The following is a 22,262-nucleotide window of genomic DNA, read 5'->3' on the forward strand; positions in this document are numbered from 1 at the left end:
CAACTGTAAATGTCTCATTTAGTCCAAATCAATTAGCTGATTGGAAGAACATGATCAGCAGGAGATCAATAACAAACAGGCAGCAGAGACAGAGTACTACTGCAGTACCTGCAGTACCTGCAGTACCTGCAGTTGTCATGGTGTCCAGCAGGTGGTGCTGCGTCTCCAGCCTCCTGTCAGAGGAGGCTGCTCAGGCTGCAGCTGATCCAAACTTTATTTACACTCAGACACAGAGACAAACTGCTTCAACTTACAGTCTCGTCTACCCACAATGCACTCTGTCGGCTCTGGATCAGCCAATAGCAGGCCTGCAGAGGTGGCGTGTCAGAGCGGCTTCTCATGATGCTGAATGTGTGTCAGTGGATGAAGGACGCTGCTGATCAGATCAATACATTTCTCACAAACCTGATCATCTTTTCTTTGATCAGACGTCTTTGTTGATCCACTCACGTGTTCACGCTTCAGACTCTTATTGTAGTTTTTCCAGCTTCAGTTTAAACTCTCAGACTGAGGAGTTCATGAGCTGATCTTCATCGCCAGCAGCTGCTGACCTGCGTCTTCACCTGCTGAAGGAGGGCGGCTTGCTCCTCTGCTCCTGCAGGAGTTCAGTGATGGAGGGATTATTTTCTGTTGCTGATGTGAGATGAGTCATGAGCTGAAGCTGGACCGTGTTCAGGAGGAGACGCAGGGATTTGATGTAAAAATATGTCTTGGACCCTCAGCGGTTGGTGTTGGTGGAACAATGGACGTGGAACAGGACCAGATCCTGTTTGTTTGTTTTTTCCAGTGCTGCTGTAAACATGCAGAGCGTCTTTGTTTGTTTGAACATCCAGCTGCCGTCCTCTGCGCCGCCCACGCCGCCGTTTGTTACCCTCTCTCCATTTTCCTTCTGTTTTTGGCTTTAGCTGCAGCGTGTGTGCGTGTGCGTGTGTGTGTGTGTGTGTGTGTGTGTGTGTGTGTGTGTGCGCGTGTGCGTGTGCGTGTGCGTGCATGCTGTGAGGCGTCAGTCTTCTTAAATCGGCTGTTTTTATAACAGGAGTCTGGTGCAGTTTTCTGCGTTTCTGATTGAAAACTGATCAATGATAAAGACTGAAGACGTAAATCTTTACGAACACCTTGTTTCACATTTAAAGAAGCTTCAGGAACAAACAAACAAATAAACAAACAAACAGGAAGAGACAGAGTGTTTGTGGACTGTTGGTCTGAACCTGCCGTGAGGTGACCACACCTGGCACACCTGGCAGTACCTCAGTACTGTGTGCGTGTACTCTGAGTGTACTGTCGGCTGTGAGTACTGCGTTCTCAGTCTGAGCTGCTTTAATGGTTTCATGCTGACATTCTGCTGCCCTCTGATGAGGCACTTTGTCTATTGATCATGAAACATACCTGAACTGCACACACACGCACGCACACACACACACGCACACACACACACACACACCAGGACAGTCCAGGACTGAAGGACAGGAAATCGATCGTGCAGCTCATTAACAGCCAGCGTGAGTGTGTGTGAAGTTATCAGAGTGACATTATTCAGCAGATACTCGATCAGACCAGGACGGATCTGAACCCGGAACCTCCTCCTCACTCCCTGAAGTCAGGACTCATTCTAACTCTGCTAAAGGTTCAGGATCCGGTCTGAGACAGACACTCAGCTGGACTAAAGCCTCCTCAGGGGGCCCAGAGTCAGGCAGGCAAAGATGCTGCAGGAGGTGATTTAAGAGTTTAGAGTCAAACGCCTCAGTCAGACCTGAACTCATGTTGATCTCCTTCAGTGTGATGTCACTTCCTGAGGACATCATGATCTCTGATGATCCAGAATAAACCTCTAGAAATCCACAGAGAAAAAAGGCGGCAGAACTTCCCTGTTTTTCAGTTCCCTACAGTATTTCAGTGATCCAGTGGGAGCTGTCTGTACGTCCAAGAGGACACAGCTAACAGGAGCTGATGGGAGGTGCTAACAGGAGCAGCTAACAGGAGCTGCTAATGGGAGCGGCTAACAGGAGCTGCTAATGGGAGCGGCTAACAGCTAATTCACTGTTAATGGAGACATTTTTTAAGCTAAAGGAATCGGTCCAAAAAGAGCAAATCGGCGTCTTCCTGCAGCTGATAGTAAGACTTTACCCGTCCTGATAGGTAATATGGTGGACCTACTTGTTGGTGTTAGCATGTTAGCATCTATCAGATTAGCAACACATTTTTGGCGTCCTTCTTTTTCATATGAATGTCTCACTGAACTGAACTTTGAAGTAAAAGGACGTCTCTCAGTCAGGGTTGAAGAGGAGCAGCTGCAGGACGTCCTCCCGGCTGGTTTTTAACGGACATAAACTTGTGAGTCGTCTGCGTAAAAACATCTCTGGGCCTTGTTTCTGTGTGGCTGTGGGAGCCTTGTCTGTGACACGGATCAGTCTAAACCCTGACGGCAGCTGCAGACCTGGACCGACCGGTAAGATGACAATCAGAGGAAATGATGAAGATGCTTCTCTTCGTCCTCCTCTCTGTCTCTGCTCTCGGTCCCAGAGAGCAGGTACGAGGACGCAAATACACGTCAGTAATTAAAGACGCTGACCTGGTTTTTTCTGATGGGAGCGTAGGCCTACATTCAGCTCCGCGGTGCGTTTCATGACACGTTCTCCACATGCTCCACAGGGACAGACACAGGGCCTCGTCAGTGATGTGATGATCCTGTTTGGTTCCAGTCTGTCTGCCTGATCAGGAAACCTGCCGGACTCGCCGGCCTCGGGCCCTGAAACAAAGTGATTCGATGTGGAGGATTAGTTTTTAATAGCATCAAAGTGTTCGCGCGTCACATGACTTCAGAGCTGAAACTCTCTGAAATGTTCAGTTTAATTGCAACATTTCAAGCTTTCAGGTCACGTTGCTTCAGCACAAACAAGACCAGGAGCCGCCAGAGTCCCAACTCCGCCCACAGCCAACACAGAGCAGCCAATCAGAGCAACCTGTGTGCCTCGACTGCTAATGTCATGCATGTCCAAACCTCTCGAGCAGCTAAAGTCAGACTCATCGCAGTGAAAGGTCTGGATCAGCGTCTGAACAGGAAGTGCACTGTGACTTCACGCTGAACCAGACAGGAAGTGTGGCGCTAAACCAAAACTGGAGCAAAAAAAAAAAAAAAAAAAAAATTGGCTGCTGCTGTGATTGGCTGCTGGTGGTGTGAAAAGCGTCGTGAGGAAGCAGAGTGTCGATGAGTCTAATTACAGGTGAAGAGCTCGTTGCACAATCCAATTATGAGCTGAAAGGCTGAGTCACTGACAACAAACATGGAGTCATCATCATCTTCGTCATCATCATCACACTGTGTGTGTGTTGGAGGGAGAGAAATATTCATTTTTATTTGTTTTGTGCTCACAGATGAAAAACATCAGAGACCAGGTTTCCTGTCAATCAGTACAGAATCAATACAGACTTAAATGTTTCTGAAACGCACAGAAGCACTTAAACGCCTCATCACAAGGACGTAGAATCACAGCTTCATTCAGACCAGATTCAGTCTGCTGAGTCAGCTGTTAGCGTCTGCTGTTAGCAGCCTGTGTTAGCATCTGCTGTTAGCAGCCTGTGTTAGCATCTGCTGTTAGCAGCCTGTGTTATCTTCCACTGTTAGCAGCCTGTGTTAGCATCTGCTGTTAGCAGCCGGTGTTAGCATCCGCTGTTAGCAGCCTGTGTTGGCATCTGCTGTTAGCAGCCTGTGTTAGCATCCGCTGTTAGCAGCCTGTGTTAGCATCCGCTGTTAGCAGCCGGTGTTAGCATCTGCTGTTAGCAGCCTGGGTTAGCAGCCTGTGTTGGCATCTGCTGTCAGCAGCCGGTTTTAGCATCCGCTGTTAGCAGCCTGTGTTGGTGGCACATTGGCTCGGTGGTAACACTGTCGCCTCACAGCTAGAAGGTCCCAGTTCGAATCCCACTGTGTGCGCAGGTGGCGTGTCCTCCACCGTGCCTTTGGTGGAAAGGGGCCTTTCTGTGTGGAGTTTGCATGTTCTCCCCGTGTTCACCTGGGATATCCTCCATAAAAATACCCCCACTAAAAACATGCAAGAAGATTACCACCTGATCAATGGTGACAAATGAGAGTTGGGTCCCTGGGCGCCGGTCGACTGACAGCCCACCGCTCCTGGTCTGCCGTGGAGGAAGGACTGACCATGGACGGGTCAAATAGCGGGATGGGATTTCACAATTGCGTGGCGTGTGCAGTTTCCCCCTCAACTATGCATGTTGTGTGTAATGTGACGAATAAAGGCATCTTCTTCTTCTTAGCATCTGCTGTTAGCAGCTCCTGTTAGCAGCTTGTGTTAGCAGCTTCTTCTAGCAGCTCCTGTTAGCATCTCCTGTTAGCAGCCTTTGCTAGCAGTATAATGATGGATGTGACGTTCATCCTGTCATGAAAGGGGCTGAAATATGAGTTTCATCTCTGGTCACATGTAATTATGAAATAAAGAACTCATTATTTAAAACGAACATTTTCATCACTTTTCAAGCAGAAATCACTGATTTAATGAATTTTAATTTGGATTATTTCCTGGTTCCAGTCTCTGGTGTCACAAACAGTGAATCCATGATTTGAGGAAACTGTCAGCGCATCAGATATAATAAAGCAGCTGGATGAGTCCAGACAGGTGTCCTACATGTCTCTGTCCGTCCTCAGCCTCATGTCCACAGAACTGCCCCCAGTTATCTCAGGACTCTGTCGTCTCACCTGAGGCTGCAGGTGTTCACGGTGAGACCAATGGTCTCAGAGCAGATCTCTGATCTCGGAGCTGATCTCAGAGCTGATGTCAGGGCTGATCTCTGATCTCAGAGCAGATCTCTGATCTCAGAGCTGATCTCGGAGCTGATGTCAGGGCTGATCTCTGATCTCAGAGCAGATCTCTGATCTCAGAGCTGATCTCGGAGCTGATGTCAGGGCTGATCTCTGATCTCAGAGCAGATCTCGTGCTTGTTGGTCCGTGACGGCGTGATGGTGAGACTCTGCTGCTGTGAAGATGCTTTATGTAACCGTGCAGTCACAGCGAGAGGAGAGGTCGTGCATGTGATGTGGTTTCAACATGAACACAGTTAATAACAATGATAATAATAATAATAATAACAATAATAATAATAATAATAAAGTTCATAATAATAATGATAACAATAACAACAACAATAATAATGATAATGCGGTAGCATCTCAGTCTGTTGTAACCTTGTTCACACCAAAAGCTCGAACTCAGCTTTGACCAGACCCCCTTTCATCTTCTTCTGGTCTCTTCGGTTCTTCTTCTGGTGTTTTGCTCCTCCTGGACCAGGAGGTGTGTGATCACAGTGTGATCTGGATTTGACTGCAGCTGTGGATGTAAATGAAAGCAGCGTCAGACCTGAACGCTCGGCGTATCAGGATGAAGTGAAGGTGGAGAGCTGTGATGTGGGAGAGCACGAAACATCAGGCGGAATATTTTTAGGAGCTGCTTCTACACCTCCACCGCTGTCTCTCCATCACTCGCTCTCCCTCTTTGACTATTCCTCTCTCTCTCTCTCTCTCTCTCTCTCTCTCTCCTCTCCCTCTCCCCCTCTTTCTCTTTCCTCTCTCTCTCTCTTTCCCCTCTCTCTGTCTCTCTCCCCCCTCTCTCTCTTTCTCTCTCTTCCCTCTCTCTCTCTTTCCCCTCTACCCCCCCCCCCCGCTCAGCCTCTCATCACATTCAGCAGCTCTCAGCCTGTGGTGAGGAGGAGGAGGAGGAGGAGGAGGAGGAAGAGGAGGAGGAGCTCAGGCAGGAGGAAACAGAGCAGAGTCGTCGTGTTGTTAATCTGCTGGTTTGTCGTCTCTGTTCCGTCTCCGGGATCGTTCTGGACTTGGTCTTCGTCCCTCTTTCTTGACCTCTTGCTGTGTCTCGTCTCTGGAAGTTGAGCCGATGATGACGATGGATTCGTGGACGTTTGGAGACACGTGAAGACGACAGTGATGCTTCACTCCTCAGTTCGTGGATCAGCTCCTGCAGCCACGTGCTTCCATCGGAGCCTCTGAAAGCCCGAACTGGACTCTGAACATTACCCAGAATGCACTGCGGCTTCTCCATTCAGATGTCCCGCAGCTGTCGGTCATCTTTAAAACAAGGACTCGTGGACATTTGAATCGTCATCTTCAGACTCCATCGGGGACTTATTGATTCACGTTTATCGATTATCGAGAGTTTTCATTTTTGATTTTTCGTCGTCATGACTGAAGCTCTGTCGCCCCCTCTGGTGTAAATGAAAGCTGCAACTGAAATAGACCATTTTTTTCCATAAAAGAAGGAAAAAGTTCTGGTGTGATGAGACAAAGTGCATCAGATGCGCAGGACAGCGTCTTAACGAGTCCAAACATGTGAACACCGTCTCAGTGGAGCTAAAGTCAGTCAGTTTTTAGTCATGGAGCAACCGTCAGCGACCGCACTTGGTGCATTCTGCCGTTTGGACATGTCGCCCGACTTGGACTGAAAAGCAAGCGTCCTTAGATTTGGGAGATATTTTGTCCTCGGTGGCTCCGTCCGCCACTCGGGGAGATGGCGGCGGCCATCGCCAGCTCCCTGATCCGACAGAAGCGTCAGGCCCGAGAGTCCAACAGCGAAAAGGTCGCCACCAACAAGAGACGCTCGAGTCCGAGTAAAGACCCGAGGTCTCTGTGCGAGAGACACATCTTCAGCGTCTTCAGCAAAGTTCGCTTCTGCAGCGGAAAGAAGAGACCCGTCCGGCGGAAACCAGGTGGGTTTGCAGACTCGCAGCCGTCTGTCACGTGTTAGCAAACCCGCAGCTCTCAGCGTGGAGGCGTTCGAGTCTTAATGCTGATTACTCAACGCTCTGCACTTCCTGTTAGCATGTTAGCCTGTTAGCCTCTGAAAAATAAATGCACAGTTTTGTATCAGCTGTTAATTGTTCCTGTCGGATATTTATCGTTTTTTGCATGAAAAGTTTAGTTTGGATGCCAACGGGCTAACAAGCTAACAGGCTAACAAGCTAACAGGCTAACAGGATGTGGAATGGTATGAAGAGCTTGCAGAGTCGGCAGATTTTCACCTGATAAAAACGAGGCTGCAGAGATCTTAAGGAGCTGATTTCTTCTTCTGATGTTTCATCATGGCGGCGCCCTCTAGTGGTGAAGATGCGAGCGCTGCAGTTTGGAGGATAACGAGAGGATAACATCATCATCATCATCGTTGTTATTGTTGTTGTTGTCGTTGTTGTCTTTGTTGTTGTCGTTGTTGTTGTTGTCGTTGTTCCACTTCAAGCTGGAGTGTGTCGACACGCTGAAATGTGATTTGTTCACAGGCTCAGTTTTGACGGATGTGTCATCTTCGTCACGTTCAGGGAGCGGCAGCATGTGATCAGCTGTTTTCTCTCCTGCTCTTCCTCTCAGAGGTGTTCAGACTCGCACCTCCTCTTCCTCCTGCAGACTCACAGCTCCTCTTCCTCCTCTGGAAACTCACCTCTGAATCATTACACCTCCTGATGCTGAGATTCAGACCATGTGACCGCGCTCTGATTGGCCGCCACTCTCGTTAATCTGCACTAATTAACAGAAGACACGACGAAGATGATGATGATGAAATAAGCTGTTTTTAGTTCACTGTGAATTAACGAGTTTCCTGAAGAGAAACAGACTTCAAAACACGTTAAGAAGAAAAACTAAAATTCATCTGAAGAATCAACTTTAGGATTTTTCTCACATTTTAAACTCTTTGACTTCAGTTAAGTAGAGTGAGACATTGTCTCCGTGTCTCTGTCTGTCTTTCTTTGTGTCTCTGTCTCTGTGTCTCTCTTTGTGTCACTCTGTCTCTGTCTGTCTGTCTCTTTCTCTGTCTCTTTCTCTGTCTCTCTGTCTGTCTTTCTCTGTCTCTCTGTCTGTCTCTCTGTCTGTCTGTGAAGTAGCACAGCAGCCTGCTCCACATTAGTCTCTCTGTATTTGGTCTATTTCTGTCCCTCTGGTCCACATTGTCATCTGGAGCGTCTCCTCATCATGTTTACGTCCTCAGACCGTCAGTCAGAGACTCACCAAGGATTCAGTGATCAGTGTGTCACTGTCTGTCACCTGTACCTGTGTGTGTGTGTGTGTGTGTGTGTGTGTGTGTGTGTGTGTGTGTGTGTGTGTGTGTGTGTGTGTGTGTGTGTGTGTGTGTGAGTGTGAGAGAGCAGGATGAAGAGCTGAAGGTTCAACAGCTTCATCACATACGATCCTGCAGCATGTGGACGTTGACCTGCCGTCTCAGCGTGTGTTCACACTCCTAAATCTGTGTGTGTGTGTGTGTGTGTGTGCGTGTGTGTGTGCGTGCGTGCGTGCGCGTGCGTGCGCGTGCGTGCGTGCGTGCGTGCGTGCGTGCGTGCGTGCGTGCGTGCGTGTGCGTGCGTGCGTGTCTTGCAGAGCCGCAGCTGAAGGGCATCGTGACGCGTCTCTTCAGTGAACAGGGTTTCTTCCTGCAGATGCAGCCTGATGGAGCCATCAGCGGAAACAAGGACGAGAACAGCGACTACAGTGAGTCTCTGTGTCCACACCTGTCCACACACACACGCACACACTCACACACTGACCTGGACTCACCTGGTCTCACCTGGACCAGCTTAAGTCTTTAGAGCTATTTCCCAAAAGCAGAGGTTCCCTTCCTCATGGCCTTCCCCATCATCTTCCTCTCATGCTGCAGAGGAGCGTGAAGCTTTTTGTCTCCTTTGACAGACGTCTTCTTCAGTCTTGAGACAGAGACAGAGACAGAGACAGAGACACGTCCATGATGAAGGTCCTGAATGCTCATGAAGCTTTGCTGCTTCCACCTCGAGCTGCAGCTCGGCCAATCAGAGCTTGACCTTCACTCCGCTGTTAAACGTGTTTTATAGAAGCGTTCACTTCCTGTTTGTAGACACCTGTGAGCGGTCATGTGACCTCAGGGTCGACGAGCGGATCAGACACCTGAAGCCGGATCTCTGAGTCAGATCAGCAGATCCGTGTTTTTTCTGTCGGATCTCAGCTGGATGAGCTCAGGATGGGGGGGGGGGGGGGGGGGTGTTTTGGATCTCCCTCTCTCTCTCAGATCATCTCTGGCTCGAGTTAAATAAAGGAGGATTAACAGCAGCCATTGCCACAATCCTCTTCCTCCTCCACCTCCTCATCCTCACCCACACTGCAGCTCTCTGTCCCCGAGGATTAAATCACCTCCGTCCCTCCATCCTCCACCCCTTCATCTGTCCGTCCCTCCACCCTCCGTCCCTCCTCCCCTCCACCCTCCTCCCTCCACCCTCCATCCCCCCTCCCCCCTCCCCTCCACCCCTCCTCCCCTCTGTCCCTCCTCCCCTCCACCCTCCGTCCCTCCACCCTCTCTTTCATTGTGCGTTCTCTCTCCACCGTCAGCTGCCTTAAAGAAATATGTCTTTCACTTCATCACTTTGAAGGAAAAGACTTTGTATTTGACTTAATGTGGACTCAGTAACGTGGACATTGTCTGTGTCTGTCTGTCTGTCTCTCTCTGTCCTCCAGCTCTGTTTAACCTGATCCCGGTGGGTCTGAGGGTCGTGGCCATCCAGGGAGTGAAGGCTGGACTGTACGTGGCCATGAACGCCGAGGGATTCCTCTACACATCAGTAAGAAAGCTGTCTGTGTCTCTGTCTGTCTGTCTGTCTGTCTGTCTGTCTGTCTGTCTGTCTGTCTGTCTGTCTGTCTGTCCTGTCTCCGTCTGTCTGGAGGACATATGAGATAAATCTGCAGCGTCTTGAGATAAAACATTCAAAACGACCCTTTATTGGTAGAAACAGACTGAATAGAAACTGAACGAGAGCAGTTCAAGTCAAAGTCCAGTTCCAGGAAACGTCAGCGCTGCCTGGAGTGTGTTCAAGAGTTAGCTTTAATCCAGCAGCTAATTAGCAGCTGATGCTAACGTGTGTGTTCAGACATCGAGTCGACTCGTTTGAGTTGGAGGTTTTCAGTGTTGATGAGGACAAAGACTGTGGACATGTCTCCAGCCTGCACATGGAGGACATTTGCTGTCCTGATTTTTCATGTTTCAGATTTCAGGATTAACTCTGAAAAACTTCAGCCTCGTGCTGCGTTCAGGGGCAGCAGCAAAAGCTCCGTGTTTACGCCTCCTGTGTGAAAGCCGGTTTCATAATAACGGCAGAAGAGGACGGCCTGCAGCAGACACACAGAACACAGCTGTTGTCTTTCTGCTTCGTCTCAGTGGGTCCGTCCATCATCCATAATTCACGCATGCTGCGTCCATAAAACTTTAAAACGTAATTCTTCAGTCGCGTGTGCACAGCAGAGGAGACGAGGTGGAGGGAGGGAGGGAGGAGGAGGGACACGGTGAAGACACGGTGGAGACAAGATGGTGGAGACGACACGGTGGAGACGACACGGTGGAGAGGAGCTGACCTTCAGTCCACCACTGAGTTCAGCTTGTTGGTTTTAAGATGAAGGAGGAAAAGCGAAGTGTCTTCATCTTTGGTCCCTTTGACAAAAAATCTGATTATTTTCCAAATTAAATTAAATTAAATTAAATTAAATTAAATTAAATTAAATTAAATAAATCTTTGAACTTTGTCTCTCCTTCGTGTCAACAGTCAGTCCCACCTTGACACTTGGACACTTGGACAGACCACAGCTGAGGCAGTGAAGTGATGAACAGATGAAGGCCACGACCCTCTGCCCTCCTCTTCCTCTGTCCTCCTCTTCCTCTGTCCTCCTCTTCCTCTGCCCTCCTCTTCCTCTGCCCTCCTCTTCCTCTGCCCTCCTCTTCCTCTGCCCTCCTCTTCCTCGTGCTGTTTACTTGAGCTATCACATGTTTTGATGTGTGATGTTGACGATCCTGCTGGGAGGAAAAAGCTGTTTTCATCATTTATTCCATCTGTTTCTGCTCTGCTCCTCTCTGCTCCTCTCTGCTCCTCTCTGCTCCTCCTCTCTCTCTCTGCTCCTCCTCTCTGCTCCTCCTCTCTCTCTCTGCTCCTCTCTGCTCCTCCTCTCTCTCTGCTCCTCCTCTCTGCTCCTCTCTGCTCCTCCTCTCTGCTCCTCTCTGCTCCTCCTCTCTCTCTCTGCTCCTCTCTGCTCCTCTCTGCTCCTCCTCTCTCTCTCTGCTCCTCCTCTCTGCTCCTCTCTGCTCCTCCTCTCTCTCTCTGCTCCTCTCTGCTCCTCCTCTCTCTCTCTGCTCCTCTCTGCTCCTCCTCTCTCTCTCTGCTCCTCTCTGCTCCTCTCTGCTCCTCCTCTCTCTCTCTGCTCCTCCTCTCTGCTCCTCTCTGCTCCTCCTCTCTCTCTCTGCTCCTCTCTGCTCCTCCTCTCTCTCTCTGCTCCTCCTCTCTGCTCCTCCTCTCTCTCTCTGCTCCTCTCTGCTCCTCCTCTCTCTCTCTGCTCCTCTCTGCTCCTCTCTGCTCCTCCTCTCTCTCTCTGCTCCTCCTCTCTGCTCCTCTCTGCTCCTCCTCTCTCTCTCTGCTCCTCTCTGCTCCTCCTCTCTCTCTGCTCCTCTCTCTCTGCTCCTCTCTGCTCCTCCTCTCTGCTCCTCTCTGCTCCTCCTCTCTCTCTCTGCTCCTCTCTGCTCCTCTCTGCTCCTCCTCTCTCTCTCTGCTCCTCCTCTCTGCTCCTCTCTGCTCCTCCTCTCTCTCTCTGCTCCTCTCTGCTCCTCCTCTCTCTCTGCTCCTCCTCTCTGCTCCTCTCTGCTCCTCCTCTCTGCTCCTCTCTGCTCCTCCTCTCTCTCTCTGCTCCTCTCTGCTCCTCTCTGCTCCTCCTCTCTCTCTCTGCTCCTCCTCTCTGCTCCTCTCTGCTCCTCCTCTCTCTCTCTGCTCCTCTCTGCTCCTCTCTGCTCCTCCTCTCTCTCTCTGCTCCTCTCTGCTCCTCCTCTCTCTCTCTGCTCCTCCTCTCTGCTCCTCTCTGCTCCTCCTCTCTCTCTGCTCCTCCTCTCTGCTCCTCTCTGCTCCTCCTCTCTCTCTGCTCCTCCTCTCTGCTCCTCTGGTGTTGTATTCTGCTGTTTGGTTGATTGTCTGACTGCATTTTGTTCTGTTTTCTGACATTTTAAACACACTTAATGATGGAAACGAGTCAGCTGATCCAGGGTCAGCTGATCCAGGGTCAGCTGATCCAGGGTCAGCTGATCCAGGGTCAGCTGATCCAGGGTCAGCTGATCCAGGGTCAGCTGATCGACCCTTCGATTCTGTCGTGAAGTTGGTAGCAGACCTTCAGCACTTCACTGAGTGTTAAACAGGTTTCTGCTCTGTGGGCGGTTGTTCTGCTCTGATTGGCTGTCTGACCACCTGTTTCATCCAGAGGGCGCACACACACACACACACACACACACACACACACACACACACACACACACACACACACACCTGTTATACCTGCAGGGAACTGCAAAGGGCTAAATTTACCCTTGAACACGTCCCCCCAACATGAACCACATGAACTCACTGAAGAACTGAAGGAGGATCACATGAGACATGAGACATTCAGTGTCCATGGAGACAGCTCAGGCGTCTCAGGAGACAACAGTTCCACCTGTGTGTCCAGTGGGGGAAGAAGTACTCAGATTTTTTACTTCAGTAAAAGTAGTTATACCACAGTGTACAAATACTGTGTTACAGAGAGAAGTGCTGCTTTCTAAGTAAAAATACTCGCTATGCAGAATAATGTATTTTATGACTGGATGAATTCATGTGTTCATCGCTCACTGTCTGTCTGTCTGTGTCAGGATGTCTTCACGGCAGAGTGCAAGTTCAAGGAGTCGGTGTTTGAGAACTACTACGTCATCTACTCGTCCACGCTGTACCGGCAGCACGAGTCCGGCCGGGCCTGGTTCCTGGGCCTCAACAAGGACGGGGTCATCATGAAGGGGAACCGAGTGAAGAAGACCAAGCCCTGCTCACACTTTGTCCCCAGACCCATCGAAGGTGAGACCCGCACCTGTGGACGCCTGGTCCCTCTAGAGTCCAGAGCTTCGTCCCAGTACAGGGGTAGTCTGGGTGTGTTAGCCTAGCTTAGCATAAAGACTGGGAGTAGGGGCAAACTGTTAGCCAAGCTCCAAAGCTGACTGTTTACTGGAAGAGTCTCAGGTGTTTAACCTGTGGGGGGGTCGTTACCACCGTCCTGAAACCACATGGGACGTTGGTGGTCCGGTCTCTGTAAGGGCAGGCGTCAGAGTGGTTGGAGTTACCTGAGGACAAGTGGACACAACTGTCCTTAAGGTTGTCCCCTGAGTCTGTGAGGACTCTCATTGATCAGGTCATGAGACGGCAGGACAGAAGACCTGGACTCGGACCTGGACCCGGACCCAACAGCAGGCAGGCAGCAGAGACACCAGCATCAGACAGTCTGATTCACTATCAGCCTGTTTGAAACTTTATTCACCAGGCAGGACGTTTCCGTGGGGGGGTGGGGGGTGGGCAGTGAGGAGCAGAGATGGGGGGGCAGTGAGGAGCAGAGATGGGGGGGGCGGGGGGGGGGCAGTGAGGAGCAGAGATGGGGGGGGCAGTGAGGAGCAGAGATGGGGGGGCGGGGGGGGGGCACTGAGGAGCAGAGGTCGTCCTGCGGGGACTTCATTTGAGTTGGAGGACGAGGTGAAGCTCTAATATCACAGATAGACGTTTAACAGGAAACACGAAGCTCCGTCTCTGCTTTCAGCTGTCCTGACCCCCCCCCCAGCTTCATTTGCATCAACTATCACATACCCCCTCCTCCTTTCCATCTCCTCCTCTTCCTCCACGTCCGTCCCCTTCTCCTTCAGCCTCTCCCTCTTTAGTCTTTTCCAGGTGGACATACGTTCATGTCCTCAGTAAGCATCCATCATGTGAGACACTGCACATCATGTCATCATCAGCTGGAGTCTCAGCCAATCATTTCAGCTCCTTCTTCTTCTTCTTTGATTCTTGTTTCATTTGTGTCTTCAAGAAAGTCTCCAACTGAAGTTAATAATGTCTTCTTTTTCCTCCCCGCCCTCGCATATCTTCCTTGTCCTCCCTTGTCCTGCCCGTCCTCCCTTGTCCTCCCCCGTCCTCCCCCGCCCCCCGTCCTCCCCCCTGCAGTCTGCATGTATAAGGAGCCGTCGCTGCACGAGCTGGAGGAGAAGCTGCTGAAGTCCTCGCGGAGCCCGACGCTGAACAGCGGGGAGCGGGCGGGGCGCAGGGAGCTTGCTGAGGAGCAGCAGGAGGACTGCACAGAGCAGGAAGGATCATAGCCTGCGGCGCCCCCCACAGGCCGAGGAGGCGGAGGAGGCGAACTCCCATTTTAACACTCCCTCTGTTCAGCAACAAAGCAACTCCAACCACACCGACGACAACAACAACCGCCATGACGCCGACGACGTGACGACGAAAACCAAGAAAACGAAGCTAAAAAAATCTTCTCGCTCGTGTTGAAATCTTTTAATGTGAAGGGGGAGAAAAGATCAGGACGTTGATGATGATGATTTACATTTTATGCAAAAAGCCCTGCTGATACGGCGCCTGGAGGCTAGCACACCTGCTCTTCATCGCTACATCATCATCATCATCATCATCATCACGGTCTCGATGATGCCAAAATGTTTCCGTGTGGAGGAGCGCTGAGAACTCCGAAGCTTTAAGCCATGTAGGAACTTCACTTCCTGTCATTTCTGAATGAATGCAAAAACTTTCGCACTTTCGACGCACCGCGCTTCTTCTTCTTCTTCTTCTCTTTCTTCTGCTCCTCCGTGTTGTTCCGTCCAATCAGAAGAGTTTTTTCAGTTTCGTCCTCTCTAGCTGCCACACCTCATTTGTTTCTCTGTGTTTTTCTGCTCGGGGAGTCGTGGATTGGTTGCAGACACTGCCGATAAAAAGCTTCAGAGGCGAAACAAGCGATGGACTTCCTGTTTGTTCGGGCGAGGCTGGAGGGAGTCTGCCAGGCGGCCTGGTTTGTGCTTTTAATCCAGGACCTGAGGTGATCAGTCCGGTTTCTAGAAACTTCACATTCCTGCATGTTCTGCATTGACTTCCTTCCTTCCTTCCTTCCTTCCTTCCTTCCTTCCTTCCTTCCTTCCTTCCTTCCTTCCACACAGTTTTCACTTCATTTCTATGAAAATCAGCTTCAGAGAAGTGAGACGTGCTGCAGAGATGATCCATGTGAAGGTGAAGAGAGCGTTTATGTCACCTAGAAGATAATTAGTGAAGAAGCTTCCATAACGGCGATAATCAGACAAACGAATTTAACCTGAAACACATGCTGAGATGTTTTTAGTGTCCACAGGCTTTGACCTGAGGCTGCGTGAAACCACCAGAAACTCAGCTCGTTCGATGGTTCAGCAGCCTGAGAGGCAAAAACCAGGGCAAAACACGTGGAGGTAGACTCCTGAGTGTCTGATGTCAGAGGGTCCTCGAAGGCACCGGCGTGGACAGTGCTGATGGACGTCCTCTCTGATTCTCATAGAAACGAAGTGAAACCAGCAGCTGCCTGGAAGGAAGCAGCTCAGCCTGAAGCCAACGATCACAGAACCGACGATCACAGACAGAACCGATGGCTTCCTCCTGTTTCCGCCTCGTGCTGCATTCAGGGTCTGATCAGGTGAAAGCGTTGAGAAGGCACATTGCATGATGTGTTCTCCAGAAGCAGCGATGCCCTGCAGCCTTTTGGGGTTTAAATGATTCACTGAGACACTAACAGCTGAGTTGTGTAACTGTGATCTGGTCTGAACTGGACTGAACTGAGGACGAGCTGACCCCCCCCCCCCCCCCCAGCCCCCGTCAAGGCACGTTCAAGAACTCTGTACAATACGACACCATGTGATGTGACACGACGTGACGTCTGCTGAGGGTTTGATGTGTCGACACTGCACGATTTTAAGAGCCTGAAACTTTCTCTCGTTGAGCTTTTGAACACGATCGGATGTTTAGTTTCGGCTCGGCGGACTCGACCAGCCGCTGTGAGGCGGTCGGGCACGCTGAGCTCTGATTGGTGCACTTTTATCCTTTGTGAGAACAGACCTCTGTTGGAAAACCAGCTCAGCTCACGGGCCAATCATTTTAAAGAGGCGGGGTTTATGTTTAGATCCAACCAAAGGCAACCTGATGATGTCATCAGCAGGCTGCCCCCAATCAGAATTCCAGCAGTGTCTCCAGCTTTGTGATTGGTTCTTCTGGCTCATGGCTGATTGAAGTGTTGGTGGACTGAAAGGTTTTTTTGCGGCTCGTCATCAGTGTTTATGATTATTGATTGTTAGTTTCTGATTGGTCACCTTATGGCACACCTGGATTCACACTAAAGTATCTTCAAGTCTCCACATGAATGAAATGTTCTAGTTTTCCTCTTTGAGGCTGTTTGATAATTATTGATTGTTGGCATTTTAACTCTGTAGGATGCAGATGCCGTTTCCTGATGGCTGTAGCCTGTCGTCAACACACCGTGTCTCTGTAATACACAGTTAAGATACACAAACACGATGCATCGAAGGAACCTGGGAATCACGACGTTCTCTGCCTCCAAGCTGCAGCAGGAGGCGCAGCAAGAGGCGGCGGCGATGCCTCGATAGAGACTGTGGAGGGAACGATGTTCTGCCTTCGCTGATTAACTGAACGGTAACGAGAGGAAAGACTGACTGAGACGAACGAATGAGTCTACAAGTAAAGAACAGTTAGCGTGAAGTCGTACTGCAGCGTCTTCACACGCTGGCCGCTCAGCCTTTTAAAGAAGCTTTGAATTGTGGGTATTGAGCAGAGAGGAACAAATGTAAGTGCAGCTGAAGCAGATTAAGTCTGAAACACATCAGGGAGTTTCACACAGTGGAGGTCAGTCCGTCCGGCATCGCCGTCCCCTCTTCCTGCCCTCAGGTATCTCTTACCACAGTGATGTGTTCAGGTGTCGGCCGATGGGAGGATTTGGTAACATCTTTAACACTGCCCGGCCTCGTTTAGACGAAAAGCACTGCCCTGAAATGCTGTTTTACTTGGACCTCGTCGGTTTGTCGGCATCGTCGCACCTGCAAGCGTTTGATCGACGTGCATGAGAACATCGAATGAATCGACATGCTGATTGTTTCCAAACCCTTTGGTCAGTTCATGGATTCAGTTCTGCTTAGTTCACTAAGTCATTTGTACAGAAATCATCTTCATGCGCTGAGACGTGAGCAAACAGCAGGTCGTCCTTTAAATGGTGTAAAACGGTAAAGTTGAGACGCTGAGACGTCCAGACGAGACACTGCCCTCCAACCGTCACTACTTTCCTTCTTCCCTTCTCAAACCCTTTACTCGTCTCAAGTTACTGACCGGGTTTCCCAAACGCGTCTCCATCATTTCCTGGTTTACATTGACGAATCGACCCGAGCTTCCTGTGGTTCACATGGCCCTTCAAAATAAAACTCAGCCGTCGTTCCTCCTGTAGAACTTCTGTCACTGCCTTGATAAAAACAAAAACGCGTTGAAATCGGTTCGTGCAGTAGAGCAGCAGAAAGTACGGAAGATCATTTGTGCCATAATTTCACTGACGTTTAATTTTCTGCAGAATTTTTAAGACATTGATAGAAGTCTGCTTTAAAACAGAAACTCAGCAGCTGTTTTCTCTGGAAATTTGTGAAAATTCAACCTTTCATACGTTGACATTTAACAATAACGGCTTTGATGTTTACTGTCCTCAGAAAAGTTCGACTTCTCGTCTCAGTCAGAAATTAAAAGCCAGAATTTTTAATTAAACATAAAAATTGTAAAAGTTACCATAAATACTTACACAAACTTAAAATGATTCAACACAGCAGCGAGAGTGTTGGTGCTGATAAATACAAGCTTAGTTTGGTCTTTGAATGCATCAGAGATCAAATGTAAAGATGATTTTTGGGAAACTCAGTCGCCTCCCATCAGCCGACGGAAGACATCACAAAGAGCACGCCGCTGTTTCTGCCGCCATTTTGAAATCAGTGAAAAGTGATGGAGTGAGGGAGTGAGAGGAGGCGGGTGAGGGTGGGCGGGGTCATAGAGGTTGACTCTTATTGGCTGCCACAGCCCAGGTGTTCTCTTTTCTCACATTTATGTTTTGATTGTTGTGTTAAAAGTGGACTGATGCAGAGAAAGGAATGAACCAATCACAATCCACCGTACTGCCTCTGAGAAAGTCTTCCAGTTTGGGGTTTGGGGGTCGGACCACGTGGACGGCTGAGACCTCCAGAAACACTCGCAGTGTTTTGGTCCATTAAATGTTTGTGGCGAGTGTTTTAACTTCCTGTTTGTACTCGATCGAATGTTGTAACACGAGTGTCCTTTCTACCACGTCTGCGAGCTTTCAGCCGTCAGATCAACCAAACAGCCTCGCTGCCTTCACCACATCTGACCCTGACCCCTGACCCCGAGCCAGACCCCCGACCCCGACGCCTGACCCCCATCCTGATCGCCAACCCTGACCCCTGACCCCGGCCCCGACCCTCGATGCTTCATCTTTACACATCGACAACCATTTGATTCACTTTGTGAGTTCAACCAGCAGACGTTGAGTTAATTCTGATCGGAGATGAAAATCAACACAAACCTGAAGAAACGAACTCTTCAAACTTTCATCGTGTTCGTTAAGTTTTCTCTTTTCACACGTTCTCAAGTCTTTTCTGCACAAACCTGATTTCCGCACGTTTAAATGACAAATGAAGGCCTTTTGAAGTCACAGCACAGGGACGCCGTCACCGACATATTGATCACAGCTTAATGCTGCGTTCACATCCTGTAGGACAGAACATAGACGTAAAAGCTTCCCACCATCGTCGCCTCATGACGTGATGTTTGTATTTCTGCTGAATCTGTTTTCACCTGAAGGCAGCGTCCGCATGCAAACTGCCCAGAATTAGAAAGCGTAGAAAGGACACTCAGCAGGTCGACTCGGAGGTTTAAAATCAGATTTCACATCCTGACAAACACAGAAACATCAAATATGAGCGTTTTCTCTCCATTGAACTGAGTGAAAACTGCAGCTGAAGCCTTTGAGTCAACCTGGACTGAAATAATAATAGACTCGGCCTGTAGAGGGCGCACAATGATGATGTCATTACCCAGCGACAGAGGCGGGGCCGGAGGACGTCTTCGCCGAGCCTGAAATCTGGTTATGTTTCTTTGTGTTTGCTGATGTTTGCACCTTTTCTGACTCACCTTCATATTAACGCATCATATATTAAAACAAAGTCATTGCAAGTACGCAGCAGGATGAAAAAGATTACTGAAAAATAAAAAGAACCATATAAAAGCTTCAGAGTCCGTCTCATTCTGTGCTTTAATCAGGAGTCTCACATTCAGACAGCAGAGACACATCAGAGACGCTGGTTTAGCTGTGAAGTCCAGAATGAAGACCAACAAGTCCCAAGTCAGAACCAGGTCCAAAGAGCCAAGTCCTAAGAACCAGGTCCTAAGAACCAGGTCCTAAGAACCAGGTCCAAAGAACCAAGTCAAAAGAACCAGGTCCAAAGAGCCAAGTCCTAAGAACCAGTTTCTAAGAACCAGGTCCTAAGAACCAGGTCCTAAGAACCAGGTCCAAAGAGCCAAGTCCTAAGAACCAGGTCCTAAGAACCAGGTCCAAAGAGCCAAGTCCTAAGAACCAGGTCCTAAGAACCAGGTCCAAAGAGCCAAGTCCTAAGAACCAGGTCCTAAGAACCAGGTCCAAAGAGCCAAGTCCTAAGAACCAGGTCCTAAGAACCAGGTCCTAAGAACCAGGTCCAAAGAGCCAAGTCCTAAGAACCAGGTCCTAAGAACCAGGTCCAAAGAGCCAAGTCCTAAGAACCAGTTTCTAAGAACCAAGTCCTAAGAACCAGGTCCTAAACATTCGCTGTTCTGACTCCAAAACATCTTCATAAAGATTGTCTCCTGCTGTCTCCTGGAGATGAGACAGGAAACACTTTGAAGTCCACAGAAGAAGAAGAACTGTCCGTCCATGTCCCTGAAAACTGATACCTGTGATGCAAAGAGAAATTTGTTACATTTTAATTATGGGATTTTTGTATGTGGACACAAATTTGACATTTCTTGTGACACTTTGTCGAAGCACCGCTGGCAGCGCGAGCAGCGTCCCTTTGAATTAGCGTAATTGTTTTCATGCTAGGCTAGCAATTAGGCTGAATCGGCGGGCATGTTGGCTGAGAGACAGAATTGTAACGTTGATGCTCTTTGGTTCAAAGTGACCACACTGAGAGGACGAGCTCTGATGGACGCTTCGTGTCTGAACCGCCTTCAGTTCGCCTGACAGACGCAGCGAAGGGTTAAATGTTGCTCCATTAAAGTTTCAGCAGCTCTCAGCCTTCATCGTTTCATCGTTTCCTTCGCTGAAGCTTCGGTGTGTTCACAGCCTGCAGATGAACAGCTGAGTTAATCAGCTCAATCACGTTTGACAGTGTTTAAGAGTGAGCGTGTCACCTGAAAGCCTTTTATCTCTTTTATTTTGTATTTCAGCTCCCTGAATAACGTCTTTGTTCGTAGAATCAGACTGAATCTGTTCAGAAGCACAAACAGAGGAGGTCTGTTCCACTCTGATGTTTTTTTAAAGGCTTTCTGTTATTCCTGAAGCGACGTGAAAAACACAAAGTGGAACAGACGGGCTAAAAGCTCGGCGGGCATCCATCCACCACGCCGCAGTAAAAATACACTCAGCTGCTGGTTTCCACTTTACAGACGACACCGTCTAATGCTCGGAAGCCTTAAGAGCTGCTCGGCTTCATCCATCTTTGATGAGGAGCGACACAAAAACACGACGCTGCTGCTGCTGAACGCTGCTGCTGCTGAACGCTGCTGAACCCTCAGCTGACACCACAACAACAAGGAGGAGACTTCCTGTCCTCCTGTCTTCTTCTCCTCATGGAGATCTGATCTGTAGGACGAACTGGCCAATCATCATCAGACCTGATCAGGAGACAGAACGAGGCTTCACCCTGCAGCTGCTTCACAGAGAAACTCCAGTGCTACATGCTGGAGGGCTTTTATTGTGAAGGAGCCACTGAGCCTTTATTGTGAAGGAGCCACTGAGCTTTTATTGTGAAGGAGCCACAGAGCCTTAATTGTGAAGGAGCCACAGGGCTTTTATTGTGAAAGAGCCAGTGTACAGTACTGTATGTGTACAGATTTTAAACAGTAAAATGCTACATTTAGCATGAAATTAGCATTTTCTTCTTTATTTCTCTTTTTTTATTAAAATAGAATAAAATCCAAATAAATTCAACAGGAAACAAACAGAATAAATGAGCAACTTCATTTCGTATCATATGCACACACACACACACACACACACACACACACACACACACACACACACACACACACACACACACACACACACACACACACACACACACACACAGAGGCAGGCAGCATTGTGTTGCACTGACTCAGAACAATCAATGAAACTGAGTGAACCTGAACACAACTCAGCTGATGTCAGCACAGAGGGCAGTGAACGCACCACAGACTTGAAACTCTGTGCGTGTGTGCATGTCCTGGTCTGGCTCAGGTCTGGTTCGGGTCCTGGTCTGGCTCTGGTCCTGGTCTGGTTCAGGTCCTGGTCTGGCTTGGGTCCTGGTCTGGTTCAGGTCTGGTTCAGGTCCTGGTCTGGTTCAGGTCCTGGCCTGCCTCCTTCAGATCTGATCTTCAGGAGTATAAAACAGGAGCTGCTGCTCAGCGTTCACCTGCCAGGTGAGTCGGCTGTCTTCACTTGTATTGACAGGCTGCCGCCACCAGAGGGAGACATCAGACCAGGGACGAGCTGGACTGCCAGCGACTGTCACGTAATTAAAGAGCAGAAGAAGAGTGTTGTTTGTGTTTGAATTTCATGTTTCTTCTTCTTTAACTTGTCAAATATTCAGATTTTATTGTTTTTCTTTATTTCTTTGTTTCGTGTCTTCAGCTGCAAAAAACTTCATTAACTGATTATTATCAGTAGAAACTGCAGTTTCATTACTGATACTATCAGTACTTGTACCCAGAAATACTGCGTCCTGACTCAAAGTCCTGCTCAAGGACATGTCCTAAGTGGACTGAAGGACTTCTGGTCTCTGGTTGATGACTTTCATAAAAATCAGATTTGACCACTCTGCTGCTGTTTGTGTGTAAATTCTTCATCGTGAAAGTGTTTGTACTTCAGCTTCACTTGAACTGTGTACAGGCTTCTGTGGTATTAGTACTGCAGTACAGGGCAGAGTACTTGCTCCCCCTGTGCCTCAGCAGTACTTGTACTTCAGTGTCTGATGTTTGGAAATCAATGTGATGTCGCAACAGGGAGGAGGAGGAGGAGGAGGAGGAGGAGGAGCATCACCCGGAATACACTCAACTCCACTTCCTACATGTACACACTCTCTCTCTCTCTCACACACACACAC

The 22,262-nt window shown here is 49.2% G+C and overlaps 2 protein-coding genes across 5 annotated transcripts in view; one reads left to right on the forward strand and one right to left on the reverse strand.

The window, feature by feature from the left end:
• The window catches only part of LOC139336391 (fibroblast growth factor 12-like), a 34,267-nt gene extending 15,109 nt beyond the window's left edge, over positions 1-19,158 (forward strand). For 2 of the 4 annotated variants that reach the window (XM_070970500.1, XM_070970501.1), the window contains exons 2-5: positions 8,381-8,491; positions 9,485-9,588; positions 12,678-12,876; positions 14,008-19,158. In XM_070970500.1, the coding sequence (XP_070826601.1) occupies positions 8,381-8,491; positions 9,485-9,588; positions 12,678-12,876; positions 14,008-14,159 (566 nt within the window). In that variant the 3' untranslated portion in view covers positions 14,160-19,158. Of the gene's footprint in view, positions 1-6,193; positions 6,727-8,380; positions 8,492-9,484; positions 9,589-12,677; positions 12,877-14,007 lie in introns of those variants that run through there. The other 2 variants (XR_011602472.1, XM_070970499.1) reach the window with 2 other exon arrangements.
• The window catches only part of spcs2 (signal peptidase complex subunit 2), a 308,748-nt gene that overhangs the window by 31,004 nt on the left and 255,482 nt on the right, over positions 1-22,262 (reverse strand). The gene's annotated exons all lie outside the window — the stretch shown is intronic.

The sequence above is a fragment of the Chaetodon trifascialis genome, chromosome 9 (assembly GCF_039877785.1).
Source record: "Chaetodon trifascialis isolate fChaTrf1 chromosome 9, fChaTrf1.hap1, whole genome shotgun sequence".
Taxonomy (NCBI): Eukaryota; Metazoa; Chordata; class Actinopteri; order Chaetodontiformes; family Chaetodontidae; genus Chaetodon; species Chaetodon trifascialis.